The sequence below is a fragment of the Anser cygnoides genome, chromosome 2 (assembly GCF_040182565.1).
Source record: "Anser cygnoides isolate HZ-2024a breed goose chromosome 2, Taihu_goose_T2T_genome, whole genome shotgun sequence".
NCBI lineage: Eukaryota > Metazoa > Chordata > Aves > Anseriformes > Anatidae > Anser > Anser cygnoides.
The window spans coordinates 63959902-63981210 of NC_089874.1; the positions used below are offsets into that span (position 1 = coordinate 63959902).

Sequence of the window (21309 nt, forward strand, 5' to 3'; positions counted from 1 at the left end):
CAAAGGTCTTATTTTGAGCTTGATTCGATGAGCACAATCATTTTGCCTGCAATTTCCATTTCAAAACAAAAAAGTCTAGATCTTACACATATGTTCTAATATTTGCCTGTCTATTCACTTACCCATTACGTATGCCTACAATGGTTTGTCTGGATGAAGTTACATAGGCTTTTTGTCTTTGGATAAATAGTGCTGTAAATTAGCTACAATAAAACACAATGCAGCTGCATCCCTTTGAACAATTAAAGTATGATGAACAATAGACAATGCTGGATGATAAATACAAGCAATTAACAAGGAGCTTCAGTGTACTTTTTGCCATTGTAATGGTTCACTTTAATAGGAAATACTGAGCCTGGATGGGATGCTATGACGATGTAATCAAATATTAAAAAAAAAAAAAAAAATTTAAAGAGTGGATAGATCTATGATTCTTACGATTGTTAATATCAATATGTAGGTTTACCAGAGGACATTTTATTTTCCAAAACAGAAGTGAGCTAGGAAATGCCTTAAGTTAGCTATTCATATGGACAAAGACTGCCAAAATTACCAATGGGGTCAAATTAACCAACACCATTAACTAATAACATGCAAAGGTGAACATGCATCTCAGTCCTTCAGAATTTGGATCAATCTAAATTGCTTTTGGAGGTGCAATGCATTTAATTTGCTGAGTTATATCATATTCTTATATTTTTCTGCCACCTCTACACATATGCTTCTTATCAGGGCTAGAAAAATCATTGCATTTTCATATGAACAGCATGCCCCTTCTGTCCTATGGTCTTCATAGCCTGAGTGACTCCTTCTCAAAATGGTTTGGTTTCTTTTTCCATCCAGATGTGACTACTACATCTGATCTCTTTCTTCCCTTTCATTAGTCCCTTACTTGCAAATAATAGGCCACAACAACTCAATAATAAAATAATAAACAATATAATATTTCAGTATCACAGTATGCATTATGACTACAACACATTTATATAGCACCCAAGAATCCCCAGTTAGAGTTGGAAGACTAAGCACTTACAGACACAAAAATATTTGACATCTGGATCTCCCGTTCATCTGAATACCATCTCTCATCTGTACCTCTCTTTTTTCATCTGCCACTTCATTTACCATCAAGTGGGAATTTGTTCCCACCCTTTAAGATGTCACTGACCATCTCTTCCTCCTGCAACCACCTTGTACAGAAAGAAAGAAGCTACAAGTCCATTCTGGGAAAACAAAACAAAACTGCTTTTCTCTTGTAAGAAAAATACAACTTCTGTTCTGTAAGTGCTCTTTTGTTTTGTTGTAGTTTGGGGGTGGGTTTTTTGTTGTTGTGGTTGGTTTTTTGGCTTTGAAACACACACACACACACAGAGATGCCTCTTACGATCATAAGTTTTGTGTGACATATTTCTGGAAAGTCTGGAAAATAGAGATTAGGCAGTAATACCATCTGGAATCCCAGAGAGATGAAGGCTTAACTGTGGTCACTAGGAAGCATACCTAACCTGCTAAGTGACTCCTCTTCCCTGACACCCACCCTGAGCACTGCTGTGCCACCTCTGGTCTCCTTCTAGTAAAGCAGACTCCCATAGATCCAGCTATAGAGAAAAGAAAGATGAACAGAGGCAAAAATACCAATACAAATCCACTATGTTGACAGCACTGTAGGAGTCACCAGATTAAACAAGGAATTAATGTTTCCCCCGTACTTCTAAAAAAATAAGGATTCAAATGAAACAGTATGTAATCTTACATATGAAATATCAAGTGTATTCTAGGACCTGGCACTACGTTGCTTGACCAGTGTGTGAAAAATCAAGTTGGTACAACTGCACCTTGTGAAAGGGCTGCTCTTACCAGACTGCAGCCAAGAGGGCAGGATTTCTAGGGTAGGAGGGAAAGCAAGTGGAGAGCCTGCTTTCCTAATTCAATCCTTGTGGTACCTGGCTGGCAGGACAGAGTCTGAATATTTCGAGTACAGAGTTGGGCTGCTTTGTCCTGGTACTTGGGCAATTCTGAATGTGTCCTGCTGGACACACAGAGATCTTTGTCAGAGGGGATATTGTTCTGACTGCAAATAAAAAGGTCAGGCTAGAGATAGCAGGCTGGAGATAAAATAGAAGCAGGTCTTGCAGGAGCTGGCTGAAGTTTTCTCAAGATAAAAACAATTATCATCATAATAGATTCTGATTCATTGGAACAATCAAAGGAGAAATGATACATGAATTTTCAACCATTGTCAGTGCAAAGTACACAGAAACTTTCAAGTGTGCTGGCTGATAAACAAACAGGCTCTTGAAAAGCCAGGAGATAAAAGGAAAATATTCAAGTCAGCTGGGAGCCATGCTGGACCTTTGAAGGGATTAAGGGAGGCAAGATGGTGTCTGTGGCAGATGCATGAAAAATCCTTGCTGGGTGAGTACAACACTGCTCTGCTGCACAGCCCAGTCTGCACGTTGAATTTCCATCTCTCACATCCTGAGCCTGGGAACCAGATATCCCAAACCTGCACAGAAAGGAAACCCCCAGGATGCACAAATACTGCTTTTGCAAGCGTGGCTAAGAATTGAGGTTGCTATAGGAAAGGCTCATATATCAGTCTGAAAGCTCTAGTAAAAATAATGTCTCTTCTGACAACAAAAATAAGCTGTATGACAGTAAGAAATTTTTTTTTCATCTCTATAAAACACCTTGCAATAATTTCTAGAGCTGTACCTTTTTCACAGGCTCAGTGCTAAGGTCTACAGCAATTAATGGTCAGGCTGCCCAAGGTTACCCCAAAACACTGTGGATTACTGGCAAATGGCACACGATGACTTCTGTTGTGATGCTTGGTTTTTATGTCAGGAAAATACGGCAACCCAAGTGCATTAGCTGAAATATTTTAAAATTATTTTCATCTTCCTTAGCAGACTAAAGAGGAAGTCACCAGTCAAAGGCATGCTCTTGCTCAGTGATTTTAGCTGCACATTATCCAAACTTTCAGGTAAAAAGGCACACAGAGCAAGGCCTAATATTTCTTTTTAACTGCTTCAGAGGTAATATCCTCATCCGGGGCGTGGGTTCAAATAGCTCATGAGCTGAGAGGAACTATTTTTATCTGTTCTATGTTAAAGGAATAGAATCCCACAGTTACCACCTAGGCAGAGACCATAGCAATCCATGGTTGTTGTGGACTGGAGCACTGTCCATCCTTCCCATCAAAATTATATGCATATTCCCCTCTAAATATGCAAACTGTAGTGGATCTGGTTTTGAATCACCTAAATCTTCCCATATACCTGACATTTCTGTGCTCCTCAATTTCAGTCCCAGGACCTCAAGAGGTGAGAGTTAGCACCATGGTACTTAACATTCTCATGGATTGTGCCCCATTCCCTTCCCCAGGGTACCATACTATTCATCATCTTCATATTCCCAAAATAACACCAGATCAGAGCTGGGTACACATCCAAAACAGGTCCCTCCTCTTGCTTCCACCATTTCAGGGTGAGTTCCCTCCTTGCAGCTCCCATGTAAAGCACTCACGAGCACTTCCCAGTGCAGGACAAGGTGCCTCCTGCCTGGTGCAGGTAACCAGACATGTTTGGCCTCAGACAGCTCAAAATCCCCAAAGAACTCTTGTCTGAGAGATCTTGGCCAAGCCATGCCATTGCTTTGAACCTCAGACTTGACACCTGCAAAGCCTGGACAATGATAACAATCTCCATTGTGAAAACTCTTCAGGTCTGCTTCTGAGAAGTACTTTGGGACAGTCATATTTAATTTACTATTGTTGTTGTCATTACTATTATTATAATTCTTATGAAGTTCTGTCATCTTCGTGAGCTCCTTACACATCGATAAGTATATTGACAGAGCATGAATGACCAAGATGTCAGTTAAGTTTACTGTGCTTCATAATATCAATGACTCTTTCCCTTCTGTAGCATCATATACTCAATCGTGATTCGAACCATCTGGATGAAGAGCAAAGCTCAGTCTGTCATTATATCCAGCTGCCCTGGTGAGTGTCAGCACACAGGTGTCTCCAGACGCATGATTTGAATCTGGCCAGTCCTATCAAATCTGGGAATGCCCACACATGTGGTGTTGAGCTGGGACCCCATCACTGCGGTGGGAATTGGTTATAGAAACTGCTGATTCATAACTCTTTTCCACACTTTTTCCCTTGACACTAAATCTGCTTTCAAGAAATTATAGAAAACATCTGCAAGGAGAGAAATAAAAGGTAAAAATCGTTATTCTAGAACTCAGAATCCTAGATCTGAGAACTTTGCTCATTTCTAAAATGACTTATTTTATAGCAGACACTTAGATAAAACTTTTGCAGTGTTTTCACATGCCTTTGCAAGTTTGGATTTTGGTCAAGACCAAGGAGTCTGACCACAAATCGTTACAAGAACCTCACTTGCCAGAGGACGTTCCTGTTAGTTATGAAGTATGTTCATTTACACTAATCCTTTTTACAACACAACTCAAAGACTGCAGTGCACACAAGTAGTTAGTGCAGCTAAGTGGGGAGTGGTGACACATCAGACCATGGTGACCAAGCTGCCAATACTTGCCTGAAGTAGGATCATGGCTGTTTTAGGAGGAAATGTCCAAACGTGTTGCTGTGCCTACTCAGATATCCTTTCATCATAACCTGACATCTGTTAACTATAATCTTGAAAAGATTTATTCCTCCATTGAAATGCTTGAACAGGACCCATTTCTAATTATCTTGCCTTCGTGACACAATAAGTATCAACTAGCCTTGAAAAAAAAAATGTCATTCTCCTCACCCAAGAGGTATATTTTGCTCTGGAAGTCAAGTAATTTCCAGAAGTATTAAGTATGGACAATTTTCAAGCTTCTCTATTGGATGTTTCACTGATAACATGTTTCACTGATAACAAGCCCACATTAATTTTATTTACACTTTTTTCTTGCAAATTACAAAGCCTGGATATGCTGTTTTTGTAAGAGGTGCCAAAAGTCATGTACACAGACTTATTTCCAGTGACATTCATTAAAATTTCAGTTCTCAGCTCGGACTACTGGAGCTGAGATATGTTTTGACAAAAAATAACCTTCTTAAGTATTCACTATGGTGAACCTCATTATTCTCATCCAGCAACATGAGCAGCAAATTGACATTAATAATGAAATCAAGCATATTATTAAAATCATGCTGGTACTGCTATTTAAATACAGCACTTGATTCTCATAGACATTAGTGTGGCTTCAGAGGAAATTAGATCAACCAGCCTTGGTGTAAGACTGAATAGAATTTGTTTCTCAATTCAAGGCACATTTCATTTCTGAAAAGCTAACCTAACAGCATTTCATATTTCATTACTGAGTCAACATGAAGAGTAAAATGCATGACCGATTATCTAAGGCATCAAAAAGACTAAGAGGTCAAGGGAATGGAGTATGTAGCTTTCAAAATCCATCTAATTGAAATGCAGTTAAAAAGTGAACAGGTAGTCTGTTTTGACAGGTTCTCTCTCATGTTTTCTTAACTGCAGTTGCCAGTTCCTTTCAGAAAACCTCTCTTATGACACCACTTTAGCTGCATTTTTGCATCTGTGATGGCCAATGGTTTTTGTTAGATTGATACTGTTGGGCATGTCATCAGTGTTTCTCCTGACCATGTGCCCAAGTGTTGAGGACCAGGGATATGCAGCTGCCACAATACTTCAAGAGATCTCCTTTGCTTACATTTCCACTTTTGATTTTGGAGGGCTCAGGTTTTGAGTGTCCAACTTAAGCAGACTTGCAAGCATCTGAATTTCAGGAAATACTGAGCCCCTGCTTCCTTACACTGGGGAAGGACATGCTGCATATCACTGTCCTGACTGTGAAAGTGCCTGCTGACACATCCATGCACCAACCTTGCTCTTTCACTAACTGAACTATTCTCTTCCCAGATGGGAAAACCTCCTCTGCTGGCTACACCAGTCGTGGGTTCATATCCAGAGCAAAAGTGAAAGCCATCAAGTACAGCATTGTAATTATTCTTGGTAAGTAAAAACATAAGAGTAAAAGCCTCACAGCTGGCAGCTGGGAAGGAGGGAGGATGATGTTCAAGTTAGGAAGCTGGTTTTCCTTAGATCCCTCTATCACCAGCAAACAAAGTGCATTAAGTGGTTCAAAGAAGGAGCTTTACTTAAACCCCTGACTTGCCTTCTGACCGTGTCCCCTGCTCTCCTCTGACTGATAGGATCCTATTTTAGGCACTTGACATACACCTCAGGTGCAGTGATCTCACAGCCTCTCATGCATGCAATGAAAGTAAAGGAGGGACATTGCCTAAAAAGAGCAAAGGAAGATGTCACCTCCTTCTAATCCAGTGTGCTAAGAGACCTGACAGCTGAGTTGTCTTCTAGATTTAGAGAATATAGCCTGCATAAGCTGCTGGGGCAGGGCAGGGAAAGGAAGGAGAGGCAAGAGATGCAGAGCAATTGAATTTGATGTCAGAAGCATGTTCCCTGTCGAGGTGGGAAGACGAGCTCTCCTTGCCCAACCAGGCCGTGTATGACTCAGTGCAGGTGTCCTCCGTCTCCCAGGGAGATGACATTATCCTGATGGAATTATGAGGCTGACATTTTATCTTGATAAATAAAGACAGCGTCACACAGGGCTTGTGATTAGCTGCCAGAGACGGGCAGGGAGGCGGCAGAAGCTATTTACTCCCCAGGGCTGACAACCTTCAGCTACCACTGCAAGAAAGATCATTTCTCTTTCCAACCCTAGGAAAAATTCAGATTGATTGATACCACGATAATAGCTACTACTGGAGGTGCTTAGTTCACCGGTTAGCAGTAGTGTCCTTAGACATGAGAGATGCCAGTGTGATTCATGCCTTTCAGAAGACCAAGAGCACCTTTTCTGTGTGACAGTTAGAGAGAGCTTTTGTCAGAACTGGCTGCTATTGCAATGCCATCAGATGTCAAGAGCTCACCGGGGTGCTCAATATTTCAAAGGACCTTGATAACATCAGGCACACAGCATCTCTCAATGTGCAAGCAGATTAAGACACCTAACAATCAGGACTTTCTCTGAAGCCACCTAAAGTTCTTCACAGTCAGTGCTATGATCCACATGTTGACACTGTGCTTTGTTGTTCTGCTGGTACCTGTGCATGGACACCATTAGTTTGGTTACCCTAGAAAACAGGAGTGCTCACCTCTTCCTCGCACACTCACCGAGCACCCAGCTATACGCCAACTAAGAGATGCTGCTTAATATAACAAGAAAGGAAGCACGACTTCTGCTTCTGCTGACTCATTTGCATCAGGGAGAGCACATATGTTTGATCTCACAGAAAACTGCACATTTGCAACCCAGGTGCCTACAATTTGAGTGACCTGTCTGTCCCATCATTTTCAATAACCTTTGTGACAGGATTTGACAGAAATTTATGAGAAACAGATTCATTCCCTATGCCTGCAAATAAAGATAAACCCATGGCCACTTCACTTCAAGCCCCTCCAAACAAAAGCTACGAATGATGCAGCCTTCTCTTAGCTTCCTCAGATATGCCTCTCAAATAGCAGTACAGGAATCACGAAAATCTTCCTGCATGCCCCACCTACACAGCACCTCCAACCAGCATGCAAAATGACATGTTGGCCTACTATAATTTGGTGTGAATGTGCCAGGCCTTGCTGCTGGGTGTTTAAGAGCCTTTTCTTAACAGGTGGCTGTGACAGGCAGTGCTGTCACAAAGCAGCACTTTGGTGCTGTGTGCTTCTAGACTCGGTGCTCACTCACGGGACCATTAAAAGGGCACTTCTCTATAAGTGATGATGCTTTAACTGGCTACCTATTTATCCTTTATGTGTTGTGCAGTGTTCAGAGTGCCTCGATATGTCTAGAGGGAGCACTCTAAACACTTAAAGGAGCACACATAATCTTTTTTTTATGGGCATTAAAATAAAGATAAAGACAAATAGAAACACAATCTAATAACTATTCTCTTAAATAAGACCCCAAATAGGGAGAGATATTTCTTGCATGAAAAATATTTGTGTTATGACAGTCTCTCTATGTGTGTCTGTGATTAACTCCCTAAATTGTTATACTGTCTGATGTCAAGCTCTTCCTCTGTCTCCGTTGCAGCATTTGTTCTCTGTTGGAGCCCTTACTTTCTGTTTGATATCCTGGACAACTTCAACATCCTCCCTGAGACCAAAGAGCGCTTCTTTGCCTCCGTGATTATTCAGAACCTGCCAGCCTTGAACAGTGCAATCAACCCCCTCATCTACTGCGTGTTCAGCAATCGCCTCTGCCCGCCCTTCGAGTACTGCTCCTTTACTCTCACCCTAACTATCCCTTAGGAAGGGAGGGAACACATAAACACAGTTGCTAAACTCTCCACCTGTTCTCTCCTGTTTTAATCCTGACCGTTCCTTATTTTCCTTAGGGAAAGAAGAACACGAAGGCTGGAGGGAACCTTTCGTGACCGAAGTGATGGAGGGCAGGAGATGCAGGTCCTGTCCAAACCAGAATACATCTAGTGCAAATTATGCCCCACATAGCCACACCAGGACCAGTACCGAGGAGGGTGGAGATTTTCCCTGAGCACAGAAGGACACCATGCACAAGCCAACTGGACAGAGCCTGTGCCTTGTTGTTGTTGAACAGCATGAGTGTTTGGACTAGCGCTGCATCTTCAGCCATTGCATGCCGCCAGGACCAAGCTCGCTGTGTGGGGTTTGCATGCCACTTTCATGATGGCTCATTTTGACCATCTGTTTTCAAGCAAGCTGTAATGTATATGCACTCCAAACGCAAAAAAATAAAAAAAAAAATAAAAAAAATTAAACAGTGTCTAGTCAGAGTCTTCTCTCTATTCTTCAAGAGGGTCTTAAAGCCATCTATTGTACCATGTAACTCACAGAACTAGTAAAAAGTATTTACAAATAATTATGGGAGGAGACCATTCTTAAAATAAAGGCACAGGCACTTTCCCAATGATAACACACCAGTGTTGATCTATGTAATTACATCTTGGCTTCACATGTAACCACAACTTACAATCTCTTTTCCAGAGAGGAAGGGACTGCAGGGCTGGGTGGCTGTCCCCTGCCTCTCCTGGCTGTGCTTCTCAGCTCAAGCTGGTCCTCCCATCCACATAGCTCATGTTTCCCTTCCCTTTTTAAGCAGTCTTTTGGGGATACTACGCTTATACTACCTAAAGAGAGCTGCCATACAGGGCACTCCAGCTGTACAGATCAATCTTGCCACCACACAGCAGCATTTCTCAGTCTCATGCCCTACATACATTATTCATGCCACTTAAATCATGGAGGGAACCATGTATGCTGTTAGGGAACTTTAGAGGTGGAGAAAGGCCTGGGTGAAATTTTAAAACTCATATGACATTCAGGAGAAGTTGTGTTGATGATCCAGCCTTGTGTATTCCTTGTAGGGTCCACAGAGCACCAGCCGCCAGGCAGAGCTTTGCTGTAAAACGCCCCTAGCTATTGGGACATCACAGAATCACAGAATTGTAGGGGTTGGAAGGGACATCCCCTTCTCCAAGCCCCTGGGTTTGAAGACAAATGGTCTCAAATGGGTTTAGCAGCTGGGTGAAAGCTATTGATTTCAACACTCATTTTACTATAAGGCAGCTTGAAGTGTTTGCATAATAATGCACTTTAACCAGCTGCATGGCATGGTTTTACTCCTCTCTGTGCAAAATTAGCAATCTTACTCAAGTGGAATCTATTTAAACAGCTTTTTTTTTTTTTTAAATGACTCTTTACACTGGGTTTGTTCACTGCAAAACAAGAACTGAATAAAATTGATTTAATTACCTATGTTACAAAAATCTTTTTTCCTAAGTAAGAGATATATAGAATCATAGGACTTTACATTGTCAAGAAAATAAGTAAGGTTTCTCTTTTTATTATGATGAAGTTCTGTTACATCTCAATTTCAGTACCAGCTTAATTAAAACCACGAATCCCCACCACCCTTTACTGCAGCTACCTTGCATAGATTGTATGTAAGAACTAGACAACATTTATTTTGTGGGCCTCTCATAACATTCCCAAAAATGGACTGGTTGGTTTAAGCTTCATAATGATATGGGCTTTTCTTTGTTTTTTATTTTTCCATTTGATACAAATACACTGGTTGCCTATTTTTGGACATTTAGCGGAGTTCATAGACTTGATAGGAGCCTTTTCTTCTCCAGGCTGAACAACTGCAACTCCCTCAGCCTGTCTTCGTAGGAGAGGTGCTCCAGCCCCTTGATCATCTTTGCCTCCCTCCTCTGGACTTGTTCTAATACTTCGATGTCCTTGTGCTGCGGGCCCCAGGGCCGAACACAGCATTCCAGGCGGAGCCTCACTAGAGCAGAGCAGAGGAGGACAATCACCTCCCTCCACCTGCTGGCCACAATTCTTTTAATGCAGTCCAGGATATTGTTGGCTGTCTGGATTGCAAGCACATGTTGCAGGCTCATATCAGGCTTCTCTTATCAATACAGTTAGGTTCTTCTCCTCAGGGCTGCTCTTAACCCATACTCCAGCCTGTGTTTAGCTTGGGATCATCCTGCCCCAGATGCAGGACCTTGTACTTGCCCTTGCTGAACCTCATGAGGTTCAGCACACACCCAACTCTGAAGCCTGTTAGGGTCCCTCTGGACAGCATCCCTTTCTACCAGTACGTTGGCTTCACCACACAGCTTGGCATCATCGGCAAACTAGCTGAAGGTGCACTTGATCCCCCTGTGCATATCACTGACAAATATATTTTGCTATGATACAGATTGATTTGTCTTCCACCGAGACTCCTTAAATGTCTCTAAGATTCGAAAGGCATGAGTGAATGAAGGTCTCTATTCTACAAGTCACATAAACATTTAAATATGAATTTTTTTTAAGGGGAATCAGGGCCACAAGTATGATTACAGAAGTAGGCTTATGCAATATGGCTTTACAACACTAGATATTGCAAACATCACACCCATACTGGTAGCAGTCTCTAAGAAGGCCACATAAGCAGAAGAAGTGAGACTAGTACTTATTTTAGTTCAAGACCTGGTGTCCAGAAAAAAAAAAAAAAAAAAGAAAGAAAGCTTTACAGTTGTTAAGATTTCATATTTTTTGACACTTCAAGACACAGGGAATCAGCAAAATCCTCTCCCAAAACAAGAGCCTCTATTCAAAGCATAGGAACAAGTGGCTCAATAAAAAAAGAACATTTTCAACACAGCTTTGGTGGAGAATTTCTGAAGAGATGAGCGCTTTCGGGCAACACCAGCCTGAGATACTTGAGAATAGTCTCTTGGCATTCACAAGGAACATGCTTGTTGGCAAGATGCCCCAAGTTATGAGTCTCTTCAGAAAGTCCTACCCATGCTGTTTGTACAGATTCGTTTCACACAAGAAGCCAGAAGGCATAACGTTACCTGCCATTTCACTTTACTCATCACAAGGACTGCATGCGCTCTTCAGAAGTACTTGATGAAAACATAGGAACTACAAAAGAAAGAAACTGCAGAAAGCACAACAAAAAAAGTGTATATACATTGTTGTCTTAAATACCTTTTTTTTTTTTCTTCAAGTGAGGAATCATTCCATGATAAAAATAAATCACAGCAGAAGCTATCTAAATTCCACATAACAGCCTGGTGCTTACAGGAGGAGAGATTTCAGTTTATGCACCAACCCTTGGGAAACATGATTGATCTGGGGAGTAGATGCAATTTTTTCTGTAAGGTAAAATATGTTTCATTTTCTTTAGCAAACTGTAATTTATTGTACATAGCATTCAATTTAGATAAGCATTATAGCTGAATGGTTCATCAGATAATCTTCTGTCATGTTTGATGGCATCTTATTCTGAGTATGCATAAAATATGGGGGTAGAGGGTTAGGCATACAAACACAGGCATGAATTTACAAATAGACGTTGCTTATTCCTCATACTGACTTACTTATAGTGGTACATAATTAGAAGCTCAACTGTTAATTTAGACTCAAGTGATGCAAATGAAAAGAGGCTAAAATTCAGCAGCTTTAAAAAATTCAGTAAAAATGAGCAGACTGAGGCATCTCATAGGAAGAACTGGATTATCTTTACCAGTGGATTAGCAGAAATCTTATGAAATGTACCATCATATGTGCTAATAATCATTTGCATCAATTACAAGAAATTCAACTACGGATTGGGAGCTCATCAGCTGGAAACATCTGTGGAGGAGAAAATGTTGGGTGCGTCCATAGCTCAGATAGTGCCTGGTTATTGACAGCAATGCAGTCAGTGGTAGCAGGGGCTAACACGATCCCAACATGTATCTGGTAAAGCACTAGTCAGAAGAGCTAAGGCTGCATTAGCACCATTGTGAGCCCCTGTTGAGACTACTCAGCATGAAACGTGAAAAAGAAGGGACAAGGAAAAAAAAAAAAACAGTCTCTGGTTGTGGCTTGTTGGGGCTAGTAAAGCAGAAAGCAGAAGAGGGATATTTATTTTGACTGTTAATACATCTGGAATGTTGACTGGGGAAAAGGAGCAAGAGAAGAGAACTACTTAAGTGATACATTTGCCACAAACACCACCCCCTAGAATAATTTTACCATGAATAAATTTGACAGACATAATTATCAGCTTGCTTGGATCTTATTGTATAATTCAGTAACAAACTTTTGGGGAATAAGACTTTCTATTTTGTGTTATGGCTGTTTATTGAGATTTAAACACAAGGCAAAGCACATATCTTTGTGCTTTACACAGAAGGGAAGGAGAGGAAGGTGTTGGTTCCTCTCATTTTGCATCAAGCTAATGGCCATACCTTTGCAACTGTGCAGCAAGAAGATATAATATGAACAATATCAGTAGGGGACATTTATTTGCAGACATCATATCTTCTGTAGTCAAACTGATGAAGCTGGAAAAGCAAAAAAACTTTCAGATGTGTGCATGCCCTCACCATCTCTGCTGTACCAGCTCACATCACAGGTTTTAGAAAAGTGCAAGGTAGCAGCTGACCTTTTTGCTGATGCTCAGACTTTCAGGTTGAGCCCAATACTGATGGTAGAATACTTATGCAAATATTACTCTTTGAAGCATAATCCTTTTTCCTCTTTGCTCAAGATACCATGGCTCATGCCATGCTAGAGGCTTGCATACAACCTGGCCCCCCACACCTGGTAGCCGAGTTGCCACTGTACTAACTTCACACATGTTCATGGTTCTGCAAAGCAGCAATTAAGAGCCTGAAAAGTGGCACACATTTATGCATGACTGCACCTCCCGGGCAGTACAGACTAATGCCAAAGGGAAAAATTCATGTAGCTGTAAATTAACAAAGCATCCCTGACTTAAAGGATTTGGGTCCCTTAAATGTATTACACAGAAAATTAAAGAGAAGTCAGACTCTCATGATCATGCTAAAAGCTACTTTATGAAGCTACCATAGAGCAAAAAGAGACTTTAAAGTGATCAAATAGGAAAATATCACTAAGTAAGTCCCATTTGGATTCCATAGCTTAATCTCCTTATTTGGGAGAGAAGGATTACTGCAAGAGAGTTTTTAAAAATCTAGACGGGGAATTACTGATTTGCATAGACATCAGGTAGTTGGAAGAAGCGTGCTCAGTGTTGATATGCCACCAAAATAACAATTTAAAGGTGACTGCTTAGCACTGTTCATAAAATGACATGAATGCAGAATAATTCACAGAGGAAAAGCAAATGCAGTCACTCTTTCAGGAACACTTGAAAATTCACCTGAATCTCTCCTAGAGAATGGGCAGTTAACATGGTTATTACCATGGAGCAGGGTGTAAAGTTATCTGGGAATATTTATTATCTAACAAACTTGAGCAGGAAATTACTAGTTTTTAGAAAGCTTTAATTTAGGTTTTTGCACACAGAGAGCATCTTCTGGATGAAACACACTCGGGGAGACATTTCAGCAAGGCCCTGGCCTTGTGGCGACAAAACCTCTTGGGCTCATGAATCCCCATTCAAAAAGGGGGAAGACCCACACCGAGGAGCACCCTGGTGCTGCCTTTGCTTTCTCACCCCTCTTTCTCAGTCTTTCTTCACTCCCAAGACAAGATTTTCATGTGCTTTGGGACTTCTCATTGATGCTGGAAAAATGTCTGAATTCTTAAAAAAAAAAAAAAAAAGTATTTATGCAAGTTAGTTTAATCCAGGAGTTGAGAGGGGGGTAACAGGGCACTGCCTCAGTTCCCTAAAAAGAAAGGTTGATAGGAAAGAATTGCAGCATACAGTATTTGATGTCTACAGTAAATACTCATTTCAAATCCCACAGCCACGAGCGAGATACACACTTAATGTATGGAGAGACACTGTTAATATGGCTCAGTAAGGTATAAGAAAGGGCCAGTTGGGAATCCAGCGTTACATGTCTGAACCTGTTTAATATTCTGAGCCAGACACTCAATTCTTGCATCTCAGCATGGCTTTGTCACCTTCAGTTGAAGCTATGTTGCTTTTTACACCAGGACTACATTCATGCATTAAGGAATATAAGTGTGAACTATTATGAGCTATGATCAATCATCAGAAAACAGACATGATTATAATTTTATAATTATGAGAATAATTGGAAAAGATTAGTATTCTACCCAGCTGGAGACTTCGCAAAAGCCTGAAGGCAATTAAGCTGCTATATTTTGAAAGTATCTAATCAATTTAATTTCTTTTCTTATATAAAGCAGCATGAACTTCAGTTTGCATTGTCAGAGGAGGCATGTTGGGTGACAAATAAACATCACTGGTAGGTCAATCCAGCCCTGTCACAGGTCAAGAAAATTCTTCTTGCTGGTTCTTGTAGGCCTTGATGTAGGCTCTGTTCGAGAGCACAAGACCTCTTTAACATGTTTACATTTACTATTTCAGGCAGCACTGAACCAAATTAACTGGCATCTCAAATCAAACTGACATTTAAAAAACAGGTTGCAGAGACTTTTTCAGGTTAGTCAAGCAAAACACTGATAGAAAATAGTGCACATTGACATGCAATCGTTTAAGAAAACCTAAGAATCAAGCATCACTTAAAAGGTGCCAGAAAGGAAAAAAAGAATCCGTACTTCCTAGAAGCTCATTCCTACTTCCTGAAAAACTGCCCTGATAACAAAACAAAAAAAAAAAGAAAGAAAGAAAAGCGGATTCAAATTACGCTACAGAAAGGAAAATCATAAAATACCAACAATCTGGAAGCCAGATATTCAATGTCAGTACAGGGCACAGAGCACACCGAGACTATTGCATCAACTTCCTACCTGCTCTTGGTATTTCTGTGGGCTCAGCATTGGTATAACGTAATTCCTGGCTCATTGAGTATACTTAGAGTAACAAGTAAGCATAAAACTTAACTACCAACTGAAAAACAACCCAAAGCAATGAGGAACAGCATAGGCCTCTCTCTACTCAAGATAAGAGCTCTGCTGAATTTCACTCCTTCTCACCCTTAACTGGGATTAAGCAACACAAGCTCCATAGGACACGATGCAAAGGTCCTGAAAGAAAAAAAAATAAATTGCTGCCCTGGCCTCAGACTGTGAACAAAAGCCATTGACTTTCAAAAGCAGGTCTGGAGTATTTCACAGTTGCCAGTGCCTTCATGAAGAAGTTGGAAGAGTCACTGCTGCATCTCCTCGCACCCCGGGGAAACCTTGGTTGCTGTAGGGTAACTGCAGCTTAAACTCCAGACTGGAGAGAGAGAGGGAAGGAGGCTGGAAAGAATCCAGGAAAGATTTACTCACAAGTCAAAATCCACTTTCAAGTCCATCATTTGAGTAGCTTTCTGGCACCCTTGTGCATGTGTGCGGTTAAGGGAACAGGCAAGAAAGTGGGGACAATAGGACCCTGACCATCCTGCTTCAGATTCAGAGCTGGTCTGGACACCTCTGCATGCTCCCACACCACACAGCAACCTCAGACACTGCCTCTGCTCATGTGCCACTCTCATATCCAGGCCACAGTCAAACCAAGTCTGAGGATTGTCTTTTTAATGAAGTGAAGGCTTTTGGGTAAGAGTCAGCATACCTGATTGCTTTGCTGATGGTTTGAGAGACACTAGCAAAAGCCAAGCTTCAAAATAAAAGTGCCATGACATTGTTTTTTGAGATTCATGATACAGCAATCTGATTTTAGTATTTCAGTGGTGTATGAAAGCCACCCACCACTCCATCTCTGCTGCACAAAGCTAATGTGGCTCAGATAATTAACTCAAGGACAAATGATTATCAAGCTACAGGATGTTCACCACTGGAGTCATTAATCCCTTCAAACGTATTACCATTGTTTTATTGACTGACATCCCTTATGCGATCAGCTGAATTCAGTTCATGATCTTTTCAATCACGAAATGCACGACTGCAGTTCTCCTCTTCTGAATTGTTACATTAGCCTCCTCTGATGTTTGAATCACAAGGATTCGTGAAGCTTCTGCTGTTATCTATTAAAGTGATTCTATTAAAGTGATTTATGGTTTGTACTATTTTAGGTGGCATACCTGCAAGCAGAGGCAGAAGTGGCACTTCTGTTCTAAAGTGCCTTTTAACTCCTCTCCTGTAATGCATTGCAGAAAAGGAGAGGGGAAAAAAGAAAAAAAAAAAGTTTCTAGTAGAGAGTGATTCCCAAGAAAGTTTGTTTACAGCACCCTCCAGGCACCAACAGGACTGCAGCATATTTTGGCATATTAAGCCTCTTCTCCTCTCACATTTGAGGCTTTTCCCTTCCACCCCATTGTGGCCCCTTTAATCCCTTAGGGCACATCAGGAACCCTCCCATCGCCTCGTTGCAGGGTGTCATTTGCCTGGAGCACGCTATCCTGGTGGCCATGGTGCCCTTTCCACCCAATCCTCCAACCCCACTTACTATAAAGACAAAGGGCAGGCATCTCAGAAGAAAACGAGGAGACTAGCAGGGGACGCTCAGGGCAATTGCTCTCTGCTGAAGGTCTTTTCCCCAGCAGTCACTTTGCCACCAGATGTTATGCAGTCTGAAGCCTGAAGGCAGGCCAAAAAGGGCATGTAGAAATAACATATTTCACTGTCCATCCCAGTTTCATAGTGGTCATCTGATTCTGTACGCTCATCATCCATTTGAAAATAAAGATCTCTCTTCTGCAAAACGATGCTAATGTCATATAAATAAGTACAGACAAAGGCTGAGTCTTCACAAAACCATGGCAAGGACATACAGTAAGTTAGTCTTACACAGACAAAAGGCATTTTAATAAAGTCAAATGCCAGCCTATGCATAGAGGTGCGAAAAATGCCCCCTTTATCAAGGGAAAGTAGCACTGCAGCTGGAAATCCCAAGACTAGAAAGGATCTAGAGAGAATAATGACAAATTAGCAACGTAGCATGAGCTCCCAGTGTGATCTAAGGCTCAAAAGAGATCAGGTAGAAGAAAGGAGCTGTTCTATACCCTTCCATACACAATGGGAAGGACTGGTGTGGATATCACATCTTTTTCAAAAAGCATTTACAAAACTTGGGTAGGCTGTCCCCAAAAAGCCTTAAACAAACCTGAGAATAGAAGAAAATATCTACTGTAGTAAATTTCAGAATCAATCTCTTTTCCTTATGAAAAGATTGCCAATAACAAAATCTAAGAACTTTCACAGGAAGAAAAAGTGCTAAAAAATAAGTTTAGTGGAGCAAGACGTAACACATCAGTAGTACAAAGTCAAACCATACATCAGGATCAGATTTTAATAGTGAAAATGTTTAACTAGTAGAAGGAATCATCATGAGAAATACTGTATTCTTCATCTTTGATTTCTCTAACCAAAGCTGAGGTGTTTATGTTTTAGAAACAGAAATCAACAGTTTAAAATCTTTGAAAAGGTATATTCCACATGGCTTTGCATCACCTCTCCTAGTGATAATTAGTTGCATTGGGTAGCGTAAGAACCAAATGTAAAATAGTTGGCTAGCTTTTAACAGGTCCCACAGCCTGATATTCTTGTTTTTGGACAGGAACAAACTCAAAACGTTGATTGCTTGTATCTAATGAAAATGAGCAAAATGTCTGGGTATCTTTTAGACCATGTTAAGGTGACATAGGAAAACAGCAGAGGTACTTCCAGTCCAGGTGAAGCAGATTCCTAACCTCATCCTGGGAGGAGGCAGTAAAAACAGAACATGTTAAAAGGCAACATCGAGGTAACGGGAACAAACTTTGATGCTATGAAAGATCTGGCCCTCCTGCAATCAGTGGAAATTCTGCCTTTGATTTCAAAATGAACCAGAAATTCACACAGACATTGCCTACTATACACTGAAAAAAGACAAAATCTTGACACTGTTGTTACACGTTTTATGTACAGCTGGGACAGATACCTTAAAGGAGAGGAATAAGGTATATAAAATAGAGACACAGAACAGAGTGGACACTCCTATCCATTATCCCATAACGAAAAGAGAGTGCATTAAATTCAATTACAAAGGCAATCACACTAAATGTAATATTATAATTAACACATCGGTACTTGGAATCATTACTCCATGCTAACATTTAATCAGTTTAAATTTTTATGAACTTTTCAATGCTTAACTGAGCAACAGCAGCATCCGCAGTTGCTGTAGCTCTGGGGGAGTTTCAGATTGAAAATATCTTGAGCATTATATCTCCAGGCAAAAAACACCACAGGTTAGATCAGAAATAATCTTCCATTCCCTGCAACATCTAGCTGTGAATGAATGCCTGGGCTCTTAATGCTTTTGTGTATGTCTCCCTTTTCTTCTACTGATACACCCAGCCAAGACCACTCTACTGGCAAAGCAAGACATTGGTGGGGATGGTCTCTCAGCCTGTCAGAGGATGTCTGTTCCTCACTTTCCTCTTCTAGCAACTCTCTGGCTAAACATAAATCTTTGCATATGGCACTTCACATGTAGCAAATAGGAAGAGTGTCATTTTTCCTTTTTACAGTGCAGCACAACAATATCGCCAATTGCAAATTTAATCTGCAATGTGGACTGCTTTTAGCTCTACAGCTGAGTCACTGTGTGATTGCTTGGATCTGCTTCTGCAATTTTGAGAAGGATTTGTCAAAAGAGGAAAAAAAAGCAAAAGGAGTTCGAAACTGGCCCACTGGTACTTGACCAACACCTGAGACTTTCCTCCTGAATGAGGGATTAGTGGGAGCTAATCCTTCCTGAAGGCACTATATTCAGCAGATTCCTACGGGGAACGTGGTCCACTGTGATTATTGAGATGTTCTGCTTCAGAAACAACTTGACAACCACCCTTGTCTGAATGCCAGGACACCTGCAGCCAATCAGCGATGGGCCAGGCCACCCCTTGGGAGGACCTCAACGCGTGGGACATGAGTGCCTTGGGCAGAAAGGGAAAAGTCTGTTCCCTCCAGGGCTCAGCCAGAGAAAGATATCAGGGCTTTAGCATGCTTGAGCTGTGCATGACAGAGCGCCTCTCCCTGAAAAAGTACATGCATCTCATGCATGGGAGCAAAAACATGGCACATACGAACACCAGGCATGCTGGTAAGGGTCTTTGCAAGTTAACCCATGCTGACTTTTCATTCAGTTCTCATTTCATTGTTTTAAGGCCTGAAATTCGAACCTCACAAACCAATGGTAAAGTTGTGCTATCAACAAAAATACAGTTATGCTTGTTTTCATTTCTCCTAACTGCAAAAAGTGATAGTCGTAGAGTTCAAGGTGTTTTGTTTTTTTTCTTCCCTAACCTCTGTATTCAGCTGCATCCATGTTAAATCTAAATATATTGCTCCCTCCTCACCTGCAAGCTCAGACCACGGTGGGTTTTGTTCAGTAAGACAGATGTGGAAATTATTCATTACCTGATGAAATACTGGAGCATGAGGAAACGTATTCATGAATGCCTGAGGGAATTTGTTTACATGCATTCATTCATTGTCAGTCTTAACCAGATTGAATGTCTTTGTCTTTCCTTCTTTCTCACCCCATCCTCCTCCCCAGACAAGATGTCTGGGGACATTCTGAAGGTTAATTTAGCATTTTCTAAATGTCACCCAACTTGAATGATAAAGTTTATCTAATTTATTTTTCATCCTCCATCACAGCAAACTGTTAGCAACACTTAGCAACTCTTTGGACCATAATCTCTACCATAATCTCTAATCAGATGTTTTTGCAACGAGAGCCCACCCCTCCCCTCATCTTCCTTTTTCCACCTTTTATTGCTGAGTGTGACATCATATGGTATGGAATATCCCTTTGGTTGGTTTAGGTCAGCTGCCCTGGTGATGTTCTTTTCTCACTTCTTTGCCCACTGCCTAGGAGGGTTAGAGGGAGTCCTGATGCTGTGCCAGCGCTGCTCAGCAGCAGACACAACACTGGTGTGATACCACTGCTGTTCTAGCTACAAGTGTGGAGCACAGCACTGTATGGGCTGCTGCAGGGAAAATTAACATCCCAGCCAAACCTAGTACACTGAGTTAGGCACATGGCTTTTGATTTTTAAGGCTAAAATATTTTCAAGATGAAAGACTACTTAAAACCGCATTTTTGGAAAGAATAAGTGCAATGCTGTAAGCTCAAAAGAGCTGTGAAAACACAACTTAAACTAATTCAAACATGTTCTGGATAAAATCAATAGCTAATAAAAATTTGCAACAGCATTAGTAAAATCCATTGTATGTCTCTTTATGCTCAAGTTCAATGCACAGCATACTAATTTGTATAGTAATGCAGTTGGACAAGTTGCATAAAACAGGATGCTTATTTTATTTAGGGTGAGGGGAAAAAGGAACATGTAATCATACTTTTAGACAGGCAACTTAATTTAGTTTATTTTTAACTGTGATACTCAGATTCAGCAATCACACAAATTTGATTTAGAATAAATATATAGGTAATAGTGTAAGTACTGAGATAGCTGCAGCACTAAATCTTACCTGTTTTGAACACACCAAGGAAGCCATAACACACAGGTGTGGTGTCAAAAACAACTTTAGCCTCATGATTAAAATCGCTAGGACACTGTATGCCAACAGCTGCAATGCATGGTATACCACCTGCAAAATAAACAAACAAAACCACAAACAATTGTATTTACATACTTTTAATTTCTCTCAAAACTGTAACTTCATTTTCAGTATAGCTTAAATGACAAGTTTGTCTGAAAAAGAGTCAAAGTGAAAGTAAAGATCTTCACATTTCAGATGGTGAACAGAACTTTGTCATCTTTTTTTTAAAGTGCGTCTAGTCTGTCAAAGTATGGAACAACAGCAGGAGAAACATTAACAATAAAACTAGAAGGAATTTGAGAAATGGCTAGCTCTTCAAAAGATTCTAGAACACAGGCAGAAACAGCTA

At 40.9% G+C, this 21309-nt stretch overlaps 2 protein-coding genes and 1 long non-coding RNA gene across 4 annotated transcripts in view; 1 reads left to right on the forward strand and 2 right to left on the reverse strand.

The window, feature by feature from the left end:
* Positions 1–9121, forward strand: part of LOC136786338 (neuropeptide S receptor-like) — a 120990-nt gene extending 111869 nt beyond the window's left edge. For both annotated transcript variants that reach the window (XM_066992274.1, XM_066992273.1), the window contains 4 exons: positions 3930–4006; positions 5919–6011; positions 8113–8293; positions 8417–9121. In XM_066992274.1, coding sequence (XP_066848375.1) covers positions 3930–4006; positions 5919–6011; positions 8113–8293; positions 8417–8510 — 445 coding nt within the window. In that variant the 3' untranslated portion in view covers positions 8511–9121. The remainder of the gene's footprint in view (positions 1–3929; positions 4007–5918; positions 6012–8112; positions 8294–8416) is intronic.
* A 10195-nt stretch (positions 9122–19316) lies between these two features.
* LOC136790099 (uncharacterized) overlaps positions 19317–21309 on the reverse strand; it is a 219571-nt gene continuing 217578 nt past the window's right edge. The window contains exon 3 of the long non-coding RNA XR_010829359.1: positions 19317–19327. This is a non-coding gene — a long non-coding RNA (uncharacterized lncRNA). The remainder of the gene's footprint in view (positions 19328–21309) is intronic.
* Positions 20629–21309, reverse strand: part of LOC136790097 (protein C-mannosyl-transferase DPY19L1-like) — a 33437-nt gene continuing 32756 nt past the window's right edge. Inside the window, exon 13 of the mRNA XM_066992272.1 lies at positions 20629–21008. Coding sequence (XP_066848373.1) covers positions 20829–21008 — 180 coding nt within the window. The 3' untranslated portion in view covers positions 20629–20828. The remainder of the gene's footprint in view (positions 21009–21309) is intronic.